Source organism: Siphateles boraxobius, unplaced genomic scaffold (genome assembly GCF_051911475.1).
Source record: "Siphateles boraxobius isolate OS27281-9 unplaced genomic scaffold, OSU_SipBor_1 12, whole genome shotgun sequence".
In the NCBI taxonomy this organism is placed as follows: Eukaryota; Metazoa; Chordata; class Actinopteri; order Cypriniformes; family Leuciscidae; genus Siphateles; species Siphateles boraxobius.
This window is the reverse complement of record NW_027508722.1, coordinates 27,813,372-27,829,095: the sequence shown is the minus strand read 5'-3', so window position 1 is coordinate 27,829,095 and position 15,724 is coordinate 27,813,372. Positions and strand designations below refer to the sequence as shown.

The 15,724-nt window shown below is 37.5% G+C and overlaps 1 protein-coding gene across 9 annotated transcripts in view; it reads left to right on the top strand.

Annotated features, from left to right (window-relative positions):
• Positions 1-15,724, top strand: part of phactr4b (phosphatase and actin regulator 4b) — a 52,261-nt gene that overhangs the window by 31,626 nt on the left and 4,911 nt on the right. For 5 of the 9 annotated variants that reach the window (XM_077217273.1, XM_077217281.1, XM_077217275.1 and 2 more), the window contains 7 exons: positions 1,864-2,034; positions 2,431-2,511; positions 4,979-5,428; positions 8,838-9,245; positions 11,218-11,349; positions 12,932-13,445; positions 14,938-15,239. In XM_077217273.1, coding sequence (XP_077073388.1) covers positions 1,864-2,034; positions 2,431-2,511; positions 4,979-5,428; positions 8,838-9,245; positions 11,218-11,349; positions 12,932-13,445; positions 14,938-15,239 — 2,058 coding nt within the window. The remainder of the gene's footprint in view (positions 1-1,863; positions 2,035-2,430; positions 2,512-4,978; positions 5,429-8,837; positions 9,246-11,217; positions 11,350-12,931; positions 13,446-14,937; positions 15,240-15,724) is intronic. The other 4 variants (XM_077217300.1, XM_077217308.1, XM_077217315.1 and 1 more) reach the window with 1 other exon arrangement.

The following is a 15,724-nucleotide window of genomic DNA, read 5'->3' as shown; positions in this document are numbered from 1 at the left end:
GCCGGTTATGGAAGCCCGTTTCCGCCATAGTTGAGAAAAAAAAGATTATCTAATTCATAATAGTGAGAAAGTTTCTCATAATTATGACTTAGTTACTCATTATATTGAGAAAGTTTCTCATAATTATGACTTAGTATCTCATTATATTGAGAAAGGTTCTCATAATAATGAGATAATAAGTCATGATTATGAGAAACATTCTCGTAATAATGACTTAAGTATCTCATAATAATGAGAAATTTTCTCATAATAATGACTTAACATCTCATAATAATGAGAAACTTTCTCGTAATAATGACTTAACATCTCGTAATAATGAGAAACTTTCACGTAATAATGACTTAGTTTCTCATTATTATGAGATGTTAAGTCATTATTACGTGAAAGTTTCTCATTATTACGAGATGTTTTCTCGTAATAATGACTTATTTTCTCGCACTTCTACGCATGCGCAAAGCAGTCGAGCAGAAGGGAGTGCCACGCTAGCGACATCCGCTGGTCAAAGCCGTGTAAATGCATCACAGCAAACATGGCACGATCTGCAAACCAGTTGTTTTCATTAAAGTCAGTGTGAACTAAGTGCAATCTGTAGTATCATAAAATAACATCAATTAAAAATCATCAATATCACGAAAAAGTGTGAAAGTGGAAAGCAGAAGCAGGACTGTTACCATGGTAACGAAGGACGCCTGCTTGTGCACACCGATGGTGTTACGTGAACTTACAAAACTATCAGATTAAAGTTGGATTATTACATTTATTCGTTAAGTTTAAGTGTAACATCTATCTTAATAAAATATGTGGGTATATTTGTTAATATATCACGTATTTTGCGGATGCGTCTAGGATATTTGATGTGTATTTGATGTATAATTTTCAGTAATTTCTTTGGAGTAATTTGGAGTAATTTTTTGCAATTTTCAGTGTCTAAAATTCGGATTTGGATTCTGAATTCTGAACAATTTTTCAGGATTCTTTATAGAATACAGAGTTCAAATGAACAGCATTTATTTTAAATATATTACTGTAACTTTAGATCAATTTAATGCATCCCTATTCTTACAAAAAATCTTACTGACCCGAAACCTCTTTTGTAAAGTATACTAAAAGTCACTAATATTTCAAGCAGATAATATGTTTAATAACTGTCACTGCTTAGCAGGCACTGTTATAGGCTGATAATCTCTAAATGGAAAAATATTGGCCTTTTAAATGGACCTGGCGCTGTATCTTACTGTACTTATGGGATGGACAGCTTCATCTGTGCACTAAAGAGAGTACAGTGAGGCCCATCCCCATCAACCGGAAAGTTCAAAGCCACTTTCAGCACCCATTTGAATGGGCCAAAGATGTGACATTGTGAGTCTCTTGGCAGTGCTGGACCTGAGAGGAATGTGAGTGTGTAACATGGGGAAGCAGTGGCCTCTAGCCAGCTCACCATGCTGAGATGTGATTGTGATTCATGATGGGGATCAGCTCGTCTTCTTTAGAGAGCCGCCAGAAAAAACTCTACGTTTGGGTCTAAAACAATAGTGAGTCTTTGGAAGCTCAGCAGTTTAGTATGTTTTGATATTGAGGTTGGAAAAGGGTTGTGGTGTCAAGTATTTCATGCATGAGAACGTCTCTGGATCTACTGCACAGGACACAGCTGCATATATGGGACAGTGTGTTTGTCATGTTTTGTATGACGGCACTATTATAATTCACCCTGGTGTGGCACGCTATATATAATATGCTTACGTAAACACTCAGCACACCACAAAGTTTGAGTTACATAAACCATGTGACCCAACCCCTCTTGTAGCCATTGATATACAGTACCCTGTGTTTGACGGCTCAGCCAAGGCATTATTTCTTTTCCAGACGATGAAGGTGACCACCAGCACAGCACCATGGGCAGCGAAGGGGGCACGGCAGGGGACGGCACCCCTCCTCCCAAGCGTAAAGGCAAGTTCTCTACCCTGGGTAAGATCTTCAAACCCTGGAAGTGGAGGAAGAAGAAAAGCAGCGAGAAGTTTAAGGAAACTTCAGAAGGTCCTTTGTTCTTTTCTCCTCATGTTTGTGTTGGAAAATACGTTGCCTTTCCTTGACTTTTTTTTTCTTAAATAAAACCCTACTGTTTGTGAATGTTTTCTTTCCTTGGCTGATATGAATGTTGTTTTCTTAGATGTTTTGAACAATAAAACTAGATGATTTCAAAATCCTTTTGCCCAGTGATTTCGTAACTGGTTTCGCTTGAGGACTTGGTACCTGACATGAAATGTTGACCCAACACTGTACTAAAAATGTTTAACATACAATAAATGTCCAGTAATTCAAACTTTGCTGGAGATGCACTAATCTGTGGTTCAAAACCATGGAGTTATATACAACTGTGTGCAGTTGTGAGTTTAGCTTTTATATTATATAGTGTTTTTGTTCCCCCCACAGTTTTGGAAAAAAAGATGTCGATGAGGAGGCCAAGACAGGAACTGATCGAGCAAGGAGTGCTGAAGGAGCTTTCTGACAATGGTAGGAGAGAAAAGTGTGTGTGTTTGGCATACGTGCGTGCATTTTGTTTTAAGTTTTCAGAGAGATTACTGTTTGGGTTAAGGTTAGGTTACAGTACACAATTTTAAAATGTGTAGATTTTGTTGTTGTTTTTCCCCCACACCCAGAATCCATCATAAATATGCATCATAATTAGTTGTCTCGTCATTTTGACCAAAACAAACAATTTTGTCCAAAATATTTTTGTCTGTCATTTCCTGTTAAGCTGTAATTTTTGGCCAAGTCATGCAATTACATATTCCATTAATTTTTTTTTATTTTTTTTATCACTATCTACTTTGGATTCTATTTAGCTCTATTCACTCTATTTTGGATTCATAAAATGTTGGCTACTGTATGAAATTAGTCTTAGTTAGCAAAGAGTTGGCTGTTTTATTCCAAAATGTCATTTCCACCATAGAATGTTATCCAACAAAATACTTATTCTGAAAAAGATGGAAAAGACATTGGTTCAGGGAAAAAAGACTAAAATGGCTTGATTCTTCTGTGAGGAATGTATATGACTAATTTTTGAACTCTATTAATTAGATATTATGTAAACTAGTGATATGTGTATGAAGAGAGTTCTTTCTAAAAGTCTGTAGCTCCAAAAGCACCCATAGTTGTAGAAACGTGTGCGTGTTTGTGTTTCAGGTAGGAGGTTTGCGCCTTTAATTTCTGAGTGGTCTCGCTGTAATTCTTACATTTCTCTCATTGTGGTCTTTGATGATACTGGACATACCAACAGAGAAAACTGGGCCTGAGAAGGAAAATAAACATTGTGAATGATATCCCCCTCATTTACAGATGTGCATATTCCTTGGTGCTGAATCACAGTTCTGTGCCTCAAAGCTATCTTGATACATGTGCTATACTTTAATTTCAATTTATTGTCTCTCTCTTCACATCAGAAAAAGACCGACAGCTCAGTGAGGTTGTATGTCATCTCAGCCCCACATAATGTGGCAGCAGTCAGGGGGAGCTTCAAGGCAGATGAAGGGTGTAAATTTCAATTTGCTACTTTTTTTTTTTTACTCTTCATATTTTGGGAAGGAAATGACATGCAGTTTTTCTTAAGACAAGAAAGTGGAGCAAATTGTGCCCAGCAGCAAAATGCTTTGAAAGTCATGCGCTATGAACCGGCTGCTTTTGGAGGCCTAATTATTTGAAAGCTGCTCGTGTAACCTTTGAGAGATGTGTGAGGAGACGCAACCTGTACTTCAGGGCTAGTTGTAGCTACACAATTGTGTCGCACTTCAGACGCAAGCCACACAAGTCTATAACCTGATGCAAATATGGTCTTTTTTTAAATAAAAATGTAAATCCTTTTGAATTTTGCAAGGCTACTTCTCCCAGGAAAACAAATATTTGTTCAATGAATATTGTACTAAAAGGTGAAGCGTGTGCCGTTTCTATCTGTGCACCTCCTGGGTTTTCGTTTGTTTTTGTGTGTGTATATTTTGTATTGTTATTTAAGAAATAAGGTATGATCCTCAAATCATTACCTCAACTCAAGTGCCTTTTTTCAAAATATTAATGACACACATTTTAATTAAAGTAATGAAATCAAAACCTGGTTCACTTTCTTTCCTCAATGGAACATAGATGTTAGGAAGTGAATGGTGACTTGGGGCTGTTAAACTCCAAAAAGTACCATAAAAGCACCATAACAGAAGTCCATACGTCTTTTGTACTATATTCTAAGTGTTAAGTCATACAGTACAGACAAATGTATTATGTGTTATTCACGTTAATTTTCCCTAGAGCTCTTAAATCAAATTTTTGCGATTTGAATATGCATATACTCACTTTTTGCACATTGCAGTTGTTCACGAGACACACAAACCAGTGATCCTCATGGCATCAGTGAATGAGATTTCAGAGACACAACAGAGGAGAAAAGTTTAGTAATAAAGGGCTTTTTCCTATCTTTTTCTGACAAACATTGTGTGGCTTCAAAAGACGTTATATAATATGGCGCAAGGGTCATATGGGCTACTTTAACAGTGTTTTTAAGAGCTTTACAGAAAAGATGGTTTCATCAATTAACTAAATTAAGTTTTAACAACTATGTGTTAATACAAATTACAGGCTCCATGAGGTTTTAAAATAAGCTGTCAAATATTTTGAACAAATTGGAACTATCCTGACAAATTTGCATTATCTTCATTCCATCTTAGTCCAGAATAAGTTATAGTGTTCCTCATGTTTTACTAGGTTGCATGCAACACTGCTAATAACATCTGTAACACAAGACAAAATGACAATCTGTTTTTGTGTCATGAAGAAGGTGTGGCAAAATTGCATTGCGCTGACTGTAGATAATCTCGCCTAACATTGATGATGGCAATAGTAAAACTGTTGACCTGCCTTGTATAATATGATATTAATCCAGTTACTTGCCATATAGTTATGTTTTAATTTTTTTATTATATTTCTTTGTTAACAGAATCAGGTGATGCCCATGGTCACAAGACACACTATGTGAAGAATGGTCACACTCTGCCTGTAGGAGTTGGTGGAGGTCTGGGGCTAGAACAGGTTCACTCGCCCTCTGAATCTGAGTTCAGAGTCAACCCTGTCTGGCTGCCGCAGCATGATGACCGCAGGGGTCGGGCCCCCTCCGATGGCGATCATCGCGGAGCATTGGGCCCCCGGGCCTCCAATCAGGACGAAGGCAGGAGAAGTGGTTGGTCTGTCGGGACGGAGGACTGGAAATCTAATCTCGCCTGGCAAGGAGATGATATCCGACGTGGAGGAAGACCTCACGCTGAAATGGACAAGAGGCCTGGGCTAATGAAAGCCCCATCCGAGGATGGGCGCAGAACTCGCCCCGAATCTGACTGGAAGCCGACACTTCCTCGTCACTCGTCTGTCGAAGAGGGAAGGGGAAGACAAGGTTTGTAGGATCAATTCTATTCATGTTTCTCTAGTTCCCTTTCTACCTTCCCCTCTTTTGTTCTTCACACTTCCGCCATCACTGCATCACCTTCTGTTGGGCCAACTGGAGTGAGACAAGTGTCTGTGTTCCCATGGGTTCTGCTCCAGCTAAGGTTCTTATTTAGGAACTGAGGACAGCTAAGCTGAATTCTCCTGTTCTTTCCTAATTAATAAACCACAGTCACCTCAATCCTCACCAAAGCGAACATTATCATTTGTGACCCGGACTGGCAAAATGAGTCGGAAAGTGCACAGGCTAATTTCGAGCTAGAGGCAAAACAAGTTAAACAATTTCAGTTATGGTAGAATTCGAGGTTTTCATAAAAATGTGTTCATTAGGCCATCATCCAGTTATCCAAATGCTCCAAATAGCAATAAATAAAACATCTAAAAGGATCTTTATTTGAACGTTTTCTTAGAGTACCACCTTTCATGAGTGCCATTTTTTTCTCTGCTCGCTTCTTGACGACTGGCTGAAGTTTGGTATCGTTTTAAAGTGCAGCATTCCAACTTTGTGAATATTCATAGCGACTTCTTGATGCCATTAGTCTGAACCAATGACATGTGATTTTCAAATTCATGCTGATGTAAACAAAACGATCTTACTTCAAGCTGACAGATCCGAAGAGTGCGCACAATCGACACCGCACGATCCAGATATACACAGAATTACAGTATTTCAAAATATCTGTCTTGGGAGAGTAATCACGAAAACATTATCTTTTTAATAGAGAATAGAGAAAATAACACTAACTCATTTTTGAAAATGTACTTACTGTGACTCATTTTGCCAACATGGGTCACATTTAGTCCCAAAACCATTCCTTAGTAGACAGATCTGTCTCTCCATTAGGATGAGACATTTTTTTTTATTTAGATTTAATGTAGAGCAATATTTCCATGTGACTGAATAGAGCTATGTAACTTAAAAATAAAAATAATGATATAAATGTTTTTTAGCTTTCTGATGATATTCAATGTGCATTTGTATGGGGTGAGAATTGTTGCATTATTCCAAATAAATAGATTGAGATCCACAAATAAATGTAAAGAGATTCACAAAAATATATCAAATTCACAAATAAATAGATTAAGATCCACAAATAAATGTAGTTTCACAAAAAATTCTAGAAAAACTCATAAATAAATAAAATGAGATTTGCAAATATAAAAATTATATTTACAAATGTGTTTTATGCCACAAACACAACTCTGCCTGGCATTTATTTGTGAACCGCTTTCTGTGCATTTGTAAATCCCCTAACGCATTTGTGAATCGGTTCCTGTGCATTTGTAAATCCCCTCACGCATCTGCGGATTTTGAAACACTTCTAGCGTCGACGTGCAAACAAATCCTCAAATACGTGGGCTCCACCCACCGTTTACCTAAGCCAATCAGATAATGGCCACATTGAGCTGACCAATCGTAGCATGTTCTTGCTACAACCAATCACGTTAGGCTTTACAATCAGAGTGGTCTTGCCCTGAAATAACTCTGCTCATTCATCTGCATTGGCTCATATAGGAAGTGTAAGGCTAAGGCCCATAATATTGCTTCAGTAAAATATGCTTAAAATTTGGATTTCGTTAGAGTTAGACCATTAGACTGTGTATCAAGCCAAGACACATTTTTATGAGTCTTTGAAAATGCCAGAGAAACAGCGCTTACGTTATGGGAACAATGCGTTATGGAAGCGTCACGTTATTCATGATAAAACAGAAAAGCATCAATACGTTGCTGACTAATGAATAACTGGATTCAGCCTCGTGATAAATACGCGTGTAATATAGTTTGTGTAATATAGGGGAAATTACTGTCACAACAGCTTTTCCCACTTCTTCAGTCAAGTTTTAAATACCAGGTCCGTGGATCTAATGATTAAATATGTATCATTTATCTGTTAAAACACTTGATCACACAAATAATATTTCATATAAATCAGACTTAATAATATTGTATTGTAAAAGTTACTTACAGCATCCAAAATAAATGCAAAGATGTGTGTTTTTTCAGCATTGCATTATCCACTCAAAACTCCTGTAGCCTACACGCTGTTCTTCAATGATGGTCATTTGGGCTGATAATTTGTCTTCTACATAATATTTATGTCCTATAGCTAGCTATTTATCACAATGATTGTGCTTTAAAAGACAAAATCATCCGTTTTGTAATTTCTTACAGCGTGTCTACCCCATGCGAGGATTTCTACATTGGACAAAGCAACTGTGCAAATGATGTTTCCTCCGTATAGTTGCGTGTAGTAGCCGCTACTTCAGAAGAAGAACGGGCATCCATTTACTATCAATTAATCATCGTATCGCGCTGCGCCTCGTCCAGTAGACACTATCACGAATTATGAATTTTCATGTAGCCAGCATAGTCAATAAAGAAGATTATAGACACGTCATATATCTTCAGGTAAGAAAACAGACATCATGGGCTAAATGTGTTAACATTGCAAACATGTTAGTTTTTCATGATTTGAAACTGCTACGGCAGGGAAGATAATGGGCTATTTGCTTTTGATGCGCTGCCTGAGTCCGGTAGAGAGGGTGTTATGATGCTCGGGATCTGTGATGATCATAATTTGTGTGTAATCCTGAGTTGTTAATAAAGAATAATAAATATAAAGAAGCCTTAAACTCCAACAATCTTTTGGAAACGGGGTGTTTTAACCAAACAAACACCTAATTTGAAAGAAGCGCCCATTACAGCTCTTTTCAGGGGTGCAAATATCTGCGAAATTAATCAGATCCAGGTCTCGCCCCGAGTGTAAAGCCTAACGTGATTGGTTGTAGCGAGAACATGCTACGATTGGTAAGCTCAATGTGGCCATTATCTGATTGGTTTAGGTAAACGGTGGGTGGAGTCCACTTATTTGTGGATTTGTCTGCACGTCGACGCTAGAAGTGTTTCAAAATCCACAAATGCGTGAGGGGATTAACAAATGCACAGAAAGCGGTTCACAAATAAATGCAAGGCAGAGTTGTGTTTGTGGCATAAAACACATCTCATTTTATTTATTTGTGAGTTTTATAATTTTTTGTGAAACTCTACATTTATTTGTTGATCCTAATCTATTTATTTGTGAATTTGATATATTTTTGTGAATCACTTTACATTTATTTGTGGATCTCAATCTATTTATTTGGAATAATGCAACAATTCTCACCCCATACATTTTGATATGTATGTATTTTTTCTGTAGTGTCTTAAATGGTGTCTTTTGAATCGATTCACTGAAGCAGTTCTACTGTGAATTTTTAACTTAATAAACCTTCAGATCAGATTGTATTATTATTATTATGAAGCACAGACTATCTGAATTAGTTTTTCAAGTAAGTGAATATTATGTTTTCCCTTACAGAGTCTGACAGCAGTCAATATGTTCTTAACTCCGAGCTTCTGAGGGACACACTGCGAGAGCCTCTGCCCCCCAAGCAATCTGTCATGCCCCCCAAGTGGCTTATGACCTCCGCCCCAGAACCTGGTGTTGACAGCTTGCCCCGCACCCCTGTCCACAACCCCGCAGCTGGTTTCTCCTCTTCCTCTGCCTCCTCCAACTCCTCCTCCTCCTCCTCAGCTGTCAGCACAACTGGAAAAACTCTACGAAACGTCTCCTCAGCTGGTGCCAACACACAGGTTTCCAGCGGCGTTCACCTCACCACCTCCTCAGGACCGTCCTCTATGGGTGCTGTCCCAACTCAGCCCACCAAACAGCCCCCCCTCCCTCCACCCAAGCCAATCAACCGTAGCAACAACCCCGCCATGTTGGGTGAGTGGCCACAAACACGTCATGCGAGATATAACATGACCCCTATTAAAGTCTGTGAAATTACTAGTCACAATTCATTTGCTTCCTCTGGAAAGCTCTTTGATAAAGCCTTCATAATCTCCTCTATGGGTGTAGATTTGGGTATGGATAATAGAGGCATGTCTCTACAAATGTTAAAGAGACTTTAATGATAATAATTCCTACCAATATTTTTAACAATCAAAGTAAGGAATTACTTGACCTTTATAAATTAAATTACCAGTTACTAGAATAACTCTATAAAATGTTTTTATGGTTGGCGCATTTACTGTGCTACAAACCACAACAGATGACTCTTTTTAAACATGTAAAAAAAAATTTTTATACTATTTTGTTATTACATATGTTATATAATACTCACATTTATGATGTCTATTTATTTATTCATAATATATTGTTTATATTTTTTATAATATTTTAGTGCTTCTAAACAGGAACAAACTAATCAGCAGATTAGAAACTTTTTTTTGGTTATTTTACATGGCCAAGAGTGCTGTGTCATTGTTTTAGGCATACGTGCAATGCCATGAATGAGGAAATTAATAAAGTGCTCTGTGAGGGAAGTTGAAACGGCTTATAAAAATTTAAATGGGAATTTCAGTAAAATACTTTCAAATAGATTTCACAGCTGTTAGATACAGTGACAACCCTGAATCACATATGTAGAGACTGACAAAGAAATCCTTTCATACTGAAAGATTGCAGTATTAGTCATTTCTGTCTGTGTGTGTAACTGTATCTGTAGATTGATAGATTTTAAAATGTCCCTACTAATATTCAAAGCAAATCTACTGAATTTGCTCATAGGCATCACACTACAGCATCTCCTATACAGAAAGCACTGATGCTCATATGTTTGTGTTGGATCATTTTAAACTTTAAAGACTTCTATTTTTACTTTAATATGTTTTATAAGCATGTGTGACATGCAGTGGTGCATGATTTGTTGTGTCAATTACATGAAATCCACTTACTTATGTGCCATGTCATTCGTCATAAGAACTCAACCATGTATTTATTACATATGTGCTATTCTCTGCTTGCAGAGCCCATTTCTGCTTTTGAGGTTCTGCCCCTTAAGCTGATCAACTTGATAATAGTCTTTGATTGCGAGATACTCAGTTATTACTAAAGACAATGTTTTCATTTATGTTGTAATCTTGGATTTATCATTTGTCCCTGATTATTGCAGGAAAACAATAGGCATGTTTGTTCCAATTTAATGGGAACTTTTTCTTATTTGGGAGAATTTGTTCTTTCAATGCGTTTCTTTGTTAATCATATGAGAACCGCTGATATCAATATCTGATGTTGAATATGATTTTATTAGCCCTTGACTTGAACTATGCAATTTTGGAACCTATTTAGGGAAATTGAGATGTTGAATGTAATCAATATATTTTGTTTTATATTAGGAATAATATATTTAAGCAGTATAACAGATTTTGAACAGATTTAGATTTTTTTTTTGTCCTCCTCCAACAAAAATAGTTCAAAAGGAAGCCCATGCGTCAAGCTTTTCATGGTTTGTAGTGTATGAACATCATGTCTCAAACATTCAATCTCCACTGCCTCCTGCTGTCCATTTGGAAGCCAGTCAATGAGCATGTCAGTCAGTGCCTCTGAAAGGCAGAGCTGTACATTTCACATGAAATGTTTCCCTGAAATGGGCCAGATCTTGATGTTGAACCGCAGACACCAGACAGAAGCTCTGTTGCATTAAAAGAATAGTTATTGGAATAATACAAAGGACTTGCTGACCATTTGTGATGGGATTAACAATAACATTTTGAAATGTGTTGGTTTTCTTTTACTTTGACTGATTCCACAGTGCTGTGGCATTTTTCTTAGTGTTGTGGCAGGAGTAAGTCGTCCCTGCTTTTGGTATGTGGTGTTTGATGCCCGGGGACTGTGTGTTTTTGTCCCCCGCCAGCCTCCACCCTGCATGGGGGTGACGGCAGCGATTTCCCTCTCTACTGGTCCTGTTGGAAGCGTGAGGGTGACCATGACGTCTACCTGTCCCTGCCTGTCTACCTCTGTCGGCGGGCAGGAGGCATGCGCACAGGTAAACGTCGAGGCCAGGCCTGTCGCCAAACCTGGATGATCCTTCATCTACTGCTGTGTGCGCTAGCCTCATCTTTCTTAACCTCAGCATAGCATGCCTTTAGCGCACCGATTGAGCGTGCACAGGCTAATTTCGACTAACACGCCCTTGCTGCTACTCTTTCAATCTCACTCCTATTCTCAAGTGCAAAACTGCATGTTTTGGGCATTAAAGCTGTCAAAAGCGTGCAGCACGTTGGCACATTATTAACAGGTGTTTAAACAGCTAGAAGACCCCCTGTGGAATCGAGGCGATCTTAGCCACCGCTGCTGGAAATGCCCCATCATGCCAGGTGCCAGCATATGTTCTGTATAAGCTACTCCAGGCAACAGTTGCTCCACAAGCAGCTGTGAGATTATAAACGAGGAATGAATCAAGTCCACCTCATCATGACATGCTGAAACAGCCTGCGGGTTGCTTAGCTTTAGAGCTAAAATTCATGCATTTGATTCGTAGGCAGCCAGGCTAATCCAAAGTATTTTTTAACATGCAGTTTGCATGTTTAGCTTACTTTATGCTTCCTTCTCATTAATAATGTTTGGCCGCTGTAATTCATAATACATGCACTATATCTTTGGCAGTTATGTGTAGAGCAATTCATCAATTCAAGTCATGTGACATAGGTTTGCATTTCAAATGCAATTAGCAGTCACATGGCTTTTCATCAATGAACTTGCTTGCTTAGAATGTGTTCTGTAAGAATCAGTTGGTCTTCGGTGACGTTACTGGCGAGTCGGGATGGAAGTCATTTGATTCTACTAATATCGAATGTGAAAACTTTAAAGTTTGTATTAAACAAAAGGGAAATTTCTGTCATCATTTACTCACCCTCATCTCATTCCAAACCTGTATTTTTTGTGGAACGGATGGAAGTTTAAGTTTAATGTTCTCCTGTGAATTATTTTAGTATTATTTATTTAATATTATAATATTAATTAACATTTTTAATTGATTGTTATTTATATATATTATATATATATATATTATATATATATATATATATATTATTTTTTAATTTTTTATTGTACTTTGTTCTAAAGATAATGTGCTTTTGTTATATTTCCGTTTACCTTTAATTCATTTTAGTTTTAGTAATTGTGGTGCTTTAAATTTATTTTAGTTAGTTGCCAAGACAACATAGTTTTTTTATCTAATATTTATATTTTATCTTATTTTTTATTTATTTCAGTTAATAGTGATTTTTAATCATTTTAGTTTTATTTAACAATAACAGCACTGCTCCTGTGAGCTTAATCATTGAGTCAGGGAGTTTTTTTTTGTGCCAGTCAGGGACTGGTTTTGTGAACGGGATCAACTAATTTAATTTAATTTATTAAAAAAAAAAATTCCATTGTTTTCCATGGAAGAAAGTCATATGGGTTTTGAATGACATGAGGGTGGGTGACCGAATTTTCGTTTTTAGGTGAACTGTTCCTTTAATTCTGTTATAGTTATAGTACAGTGATGTTTGAACTTTAATGCAGTATGTTTGAAAAAACTGTTACTTATATCTACAATATTTCTTAATCATAATATTCTACAGCTGAACTCGCACAAGGAGGCACCAACCTAGTACCGGTCAAACCCTCACCCCCCATGCCCCCGAAAAGAACCACGCCTGTCACCAAGCGCAATCCAGAAGACTCTCCTCTGACCATATCCTCCCTTCCCTCCATTCTGTCCGAGGACATGAGGGCCAACATCCCTGGGGGCTACCAGCTGCCCCCACCTCCCCCATCCCCACCTCTCCCTACACATATCCCCCCCTCCCCTCCTCGGACTCACACACATCACCTCCTTCACCAACACTCCTCCTACCCCTACCCCCTGCCCCAGCCACTTCCTGTCCACTTTGACCCTCCCAGCCCGCCAGAGGAACCACCTGCCCGTCAAGCACCCGTTCCCTTACACATCATGATCCAGAGGGCGCTCAGTAGCCCAGGACCCACCCTCCCACATCCAGATGGCTCCCAGCGTGCCCACTCACTGCTGTTTGAGACACCGCCGGAGTACCAGGGTGGCCGCCCACTGCCAGTCACCATCCAGCCTCTCAAACTGTGAGTGTAATCTGGGCACTTTCTTTTCGATTATAGCTGTCCATCAAAAATTATATGATAAATATTTGGTCACAATTTCTGTAAATGCAATGCACATTTTTTATGTGGATGATTCATCCATGTGTGTATGTATATATGTGTATGTACAGTATGTGTATGTATACAGTGCTTAGCATAAGTAAATACACCCATGCTAAAGTTGACTAAAAATAGGAATAAAAAAAATAATCTTTTGGAAATTGATCTTAATGCCTTAATGAAATAAACGGGGAAAAATCCAACCTTTAAGGACACCAATTTTTATTTGTGAATGAATATTGTATCGTAAATAAATGTTCTTCCTTACAGGTTGCATAAGTCAGGACACCCCTATGTTAAATTCCCATAGAGACAGGCAGATTTTTATTTTTAAAGTCCAGTTATTTCATGGATCCAGGATAATATGCATCCTGATAAAGTGGCCTTGGCCTTTGGAATTAAAATAGCCCCACATCATCACATACCCTTCACCATACATACATACAGTACATAAATATATATATATATATATATATATATATATATATTAGTCTGTATAATTATTAATTTAAACAATATATTATATAAATAATATATAATTATTAAATAAAATAAAAAAACATTACTTTTTTGGACCTTGTGAAGTTTAATCAAAGTCTCATAAATCAATCTACCAGGGCAATGACAGACTTCTCTCTAATGTTGTATGCTGGATTTCTCCAATCATTAAGTGCACTTAAACCCCATCCTTCCACAATGGACTGCAAACTTGCATTTTTCAAATCAAGCTTTCATGAATCAAATTCCAATCAAAAATTGATTGATAGAACCAAGTTACTGCCCCCATACCGATAAGTTATTGCACTTGAATGTATGCCACAAAAAAGTTCTGTCACTACTTCAGTTTCAACACTTTTAAAATAGCAGTGTTAAACATTTAACTAGTAATTTTCTGCCCTTCCGCGTCATGCTCTTGCTGATGCTTGACATGAAAAAAACCTCCATAGATATTGAGCCAGTCACCATGATTTTGCCAAGTAAGATGTATTTTGAGCGTATTTTGTTGATTTTGTTTAAGCGTATTCTGAAAATTTTGTCCTAACCCTACCCATAACTTATCGCTAAAATCAGAGGAAAATATGTTAATAACTCTGATGTAGAATCTCCTAACCCTGGCTGTAAGCCTAAACTTGATATAAACCTTAAACTTGTCCTTCAAATCAGATTGGTTGATTGGAATGTTGTTCCAAGATCAAGCAAGATGTTGATTCAGGAACATGTTGTGCTTGGTGAAATCACGTTCACACATTGAGCCTTGGGTTTGAAAAAGGCTGGTTCAATCCATCTTGCATTCTCTTTTTCTCTAAAATATTTTGTATCCTCTCTCGAATGTTCCTGACAGTAAAAAGTTGCAAATACAGTAAATTAATATGTATATAGGTCCAATATGAAATGGATTTTTTTATTTGCTCAGGGATGAGGACGACTACTCTGATGAAGAGGATGAGGAAGAGGACGATGATGATGATGATGATGATGATGAGGAACATCCACCTGATCACCTCCAATCCACTCAGTCCCAGCCAGAACTTGAGCCTCGTAGCCGCAGATGTCTGGTGGGGGAACTGAGCATCAGCGTCATCCCAGAAGGAAATAACAGCAGCGAGGAGGAGGAAGATGAGGAAAATCAGCAGCCAGATGAGAGCGATTCAGACGGACCCGTGCTGTACAAGGATGATGAATCGGATGAAGACGAGGATGATGACAGCCCACCCAGTATGTATATAAATATATATATATGTGTGTGTGTGTGTGTGTGTGTGTGTGTGTGTGTGTGTGTGTGTGTGTGTGTATATATATATATATATATATATATATATATATATATTCACAAAAGAATTTGGGGACAGTAAGATGTTTTAATGTTTTTGAAAGAAGTCTCTTATGGTCACCAAGCATGCATTTGTTTGATCAAAACACAGTAAAAACAATGATATTATAAAAAATATTATTACAATTTAAAATTGTAATATATTCTTGTGATGGCAAAGCTGAATTTTCAGCATCATTACTCCAGTCTTCAGTGTCACATGATCCTTCAGAAATCATTCTAATATACTGATTTGCTGCTCAAGAAATATTTATTATTATTATTATTATAATAATAATTATTATCATCATCAATGTGGAAAACAGTTGTGTTGCTTAATATTATTGTGTAAACCATGATTAATTTATTCAGGATTTTTTGGTGAATAGAA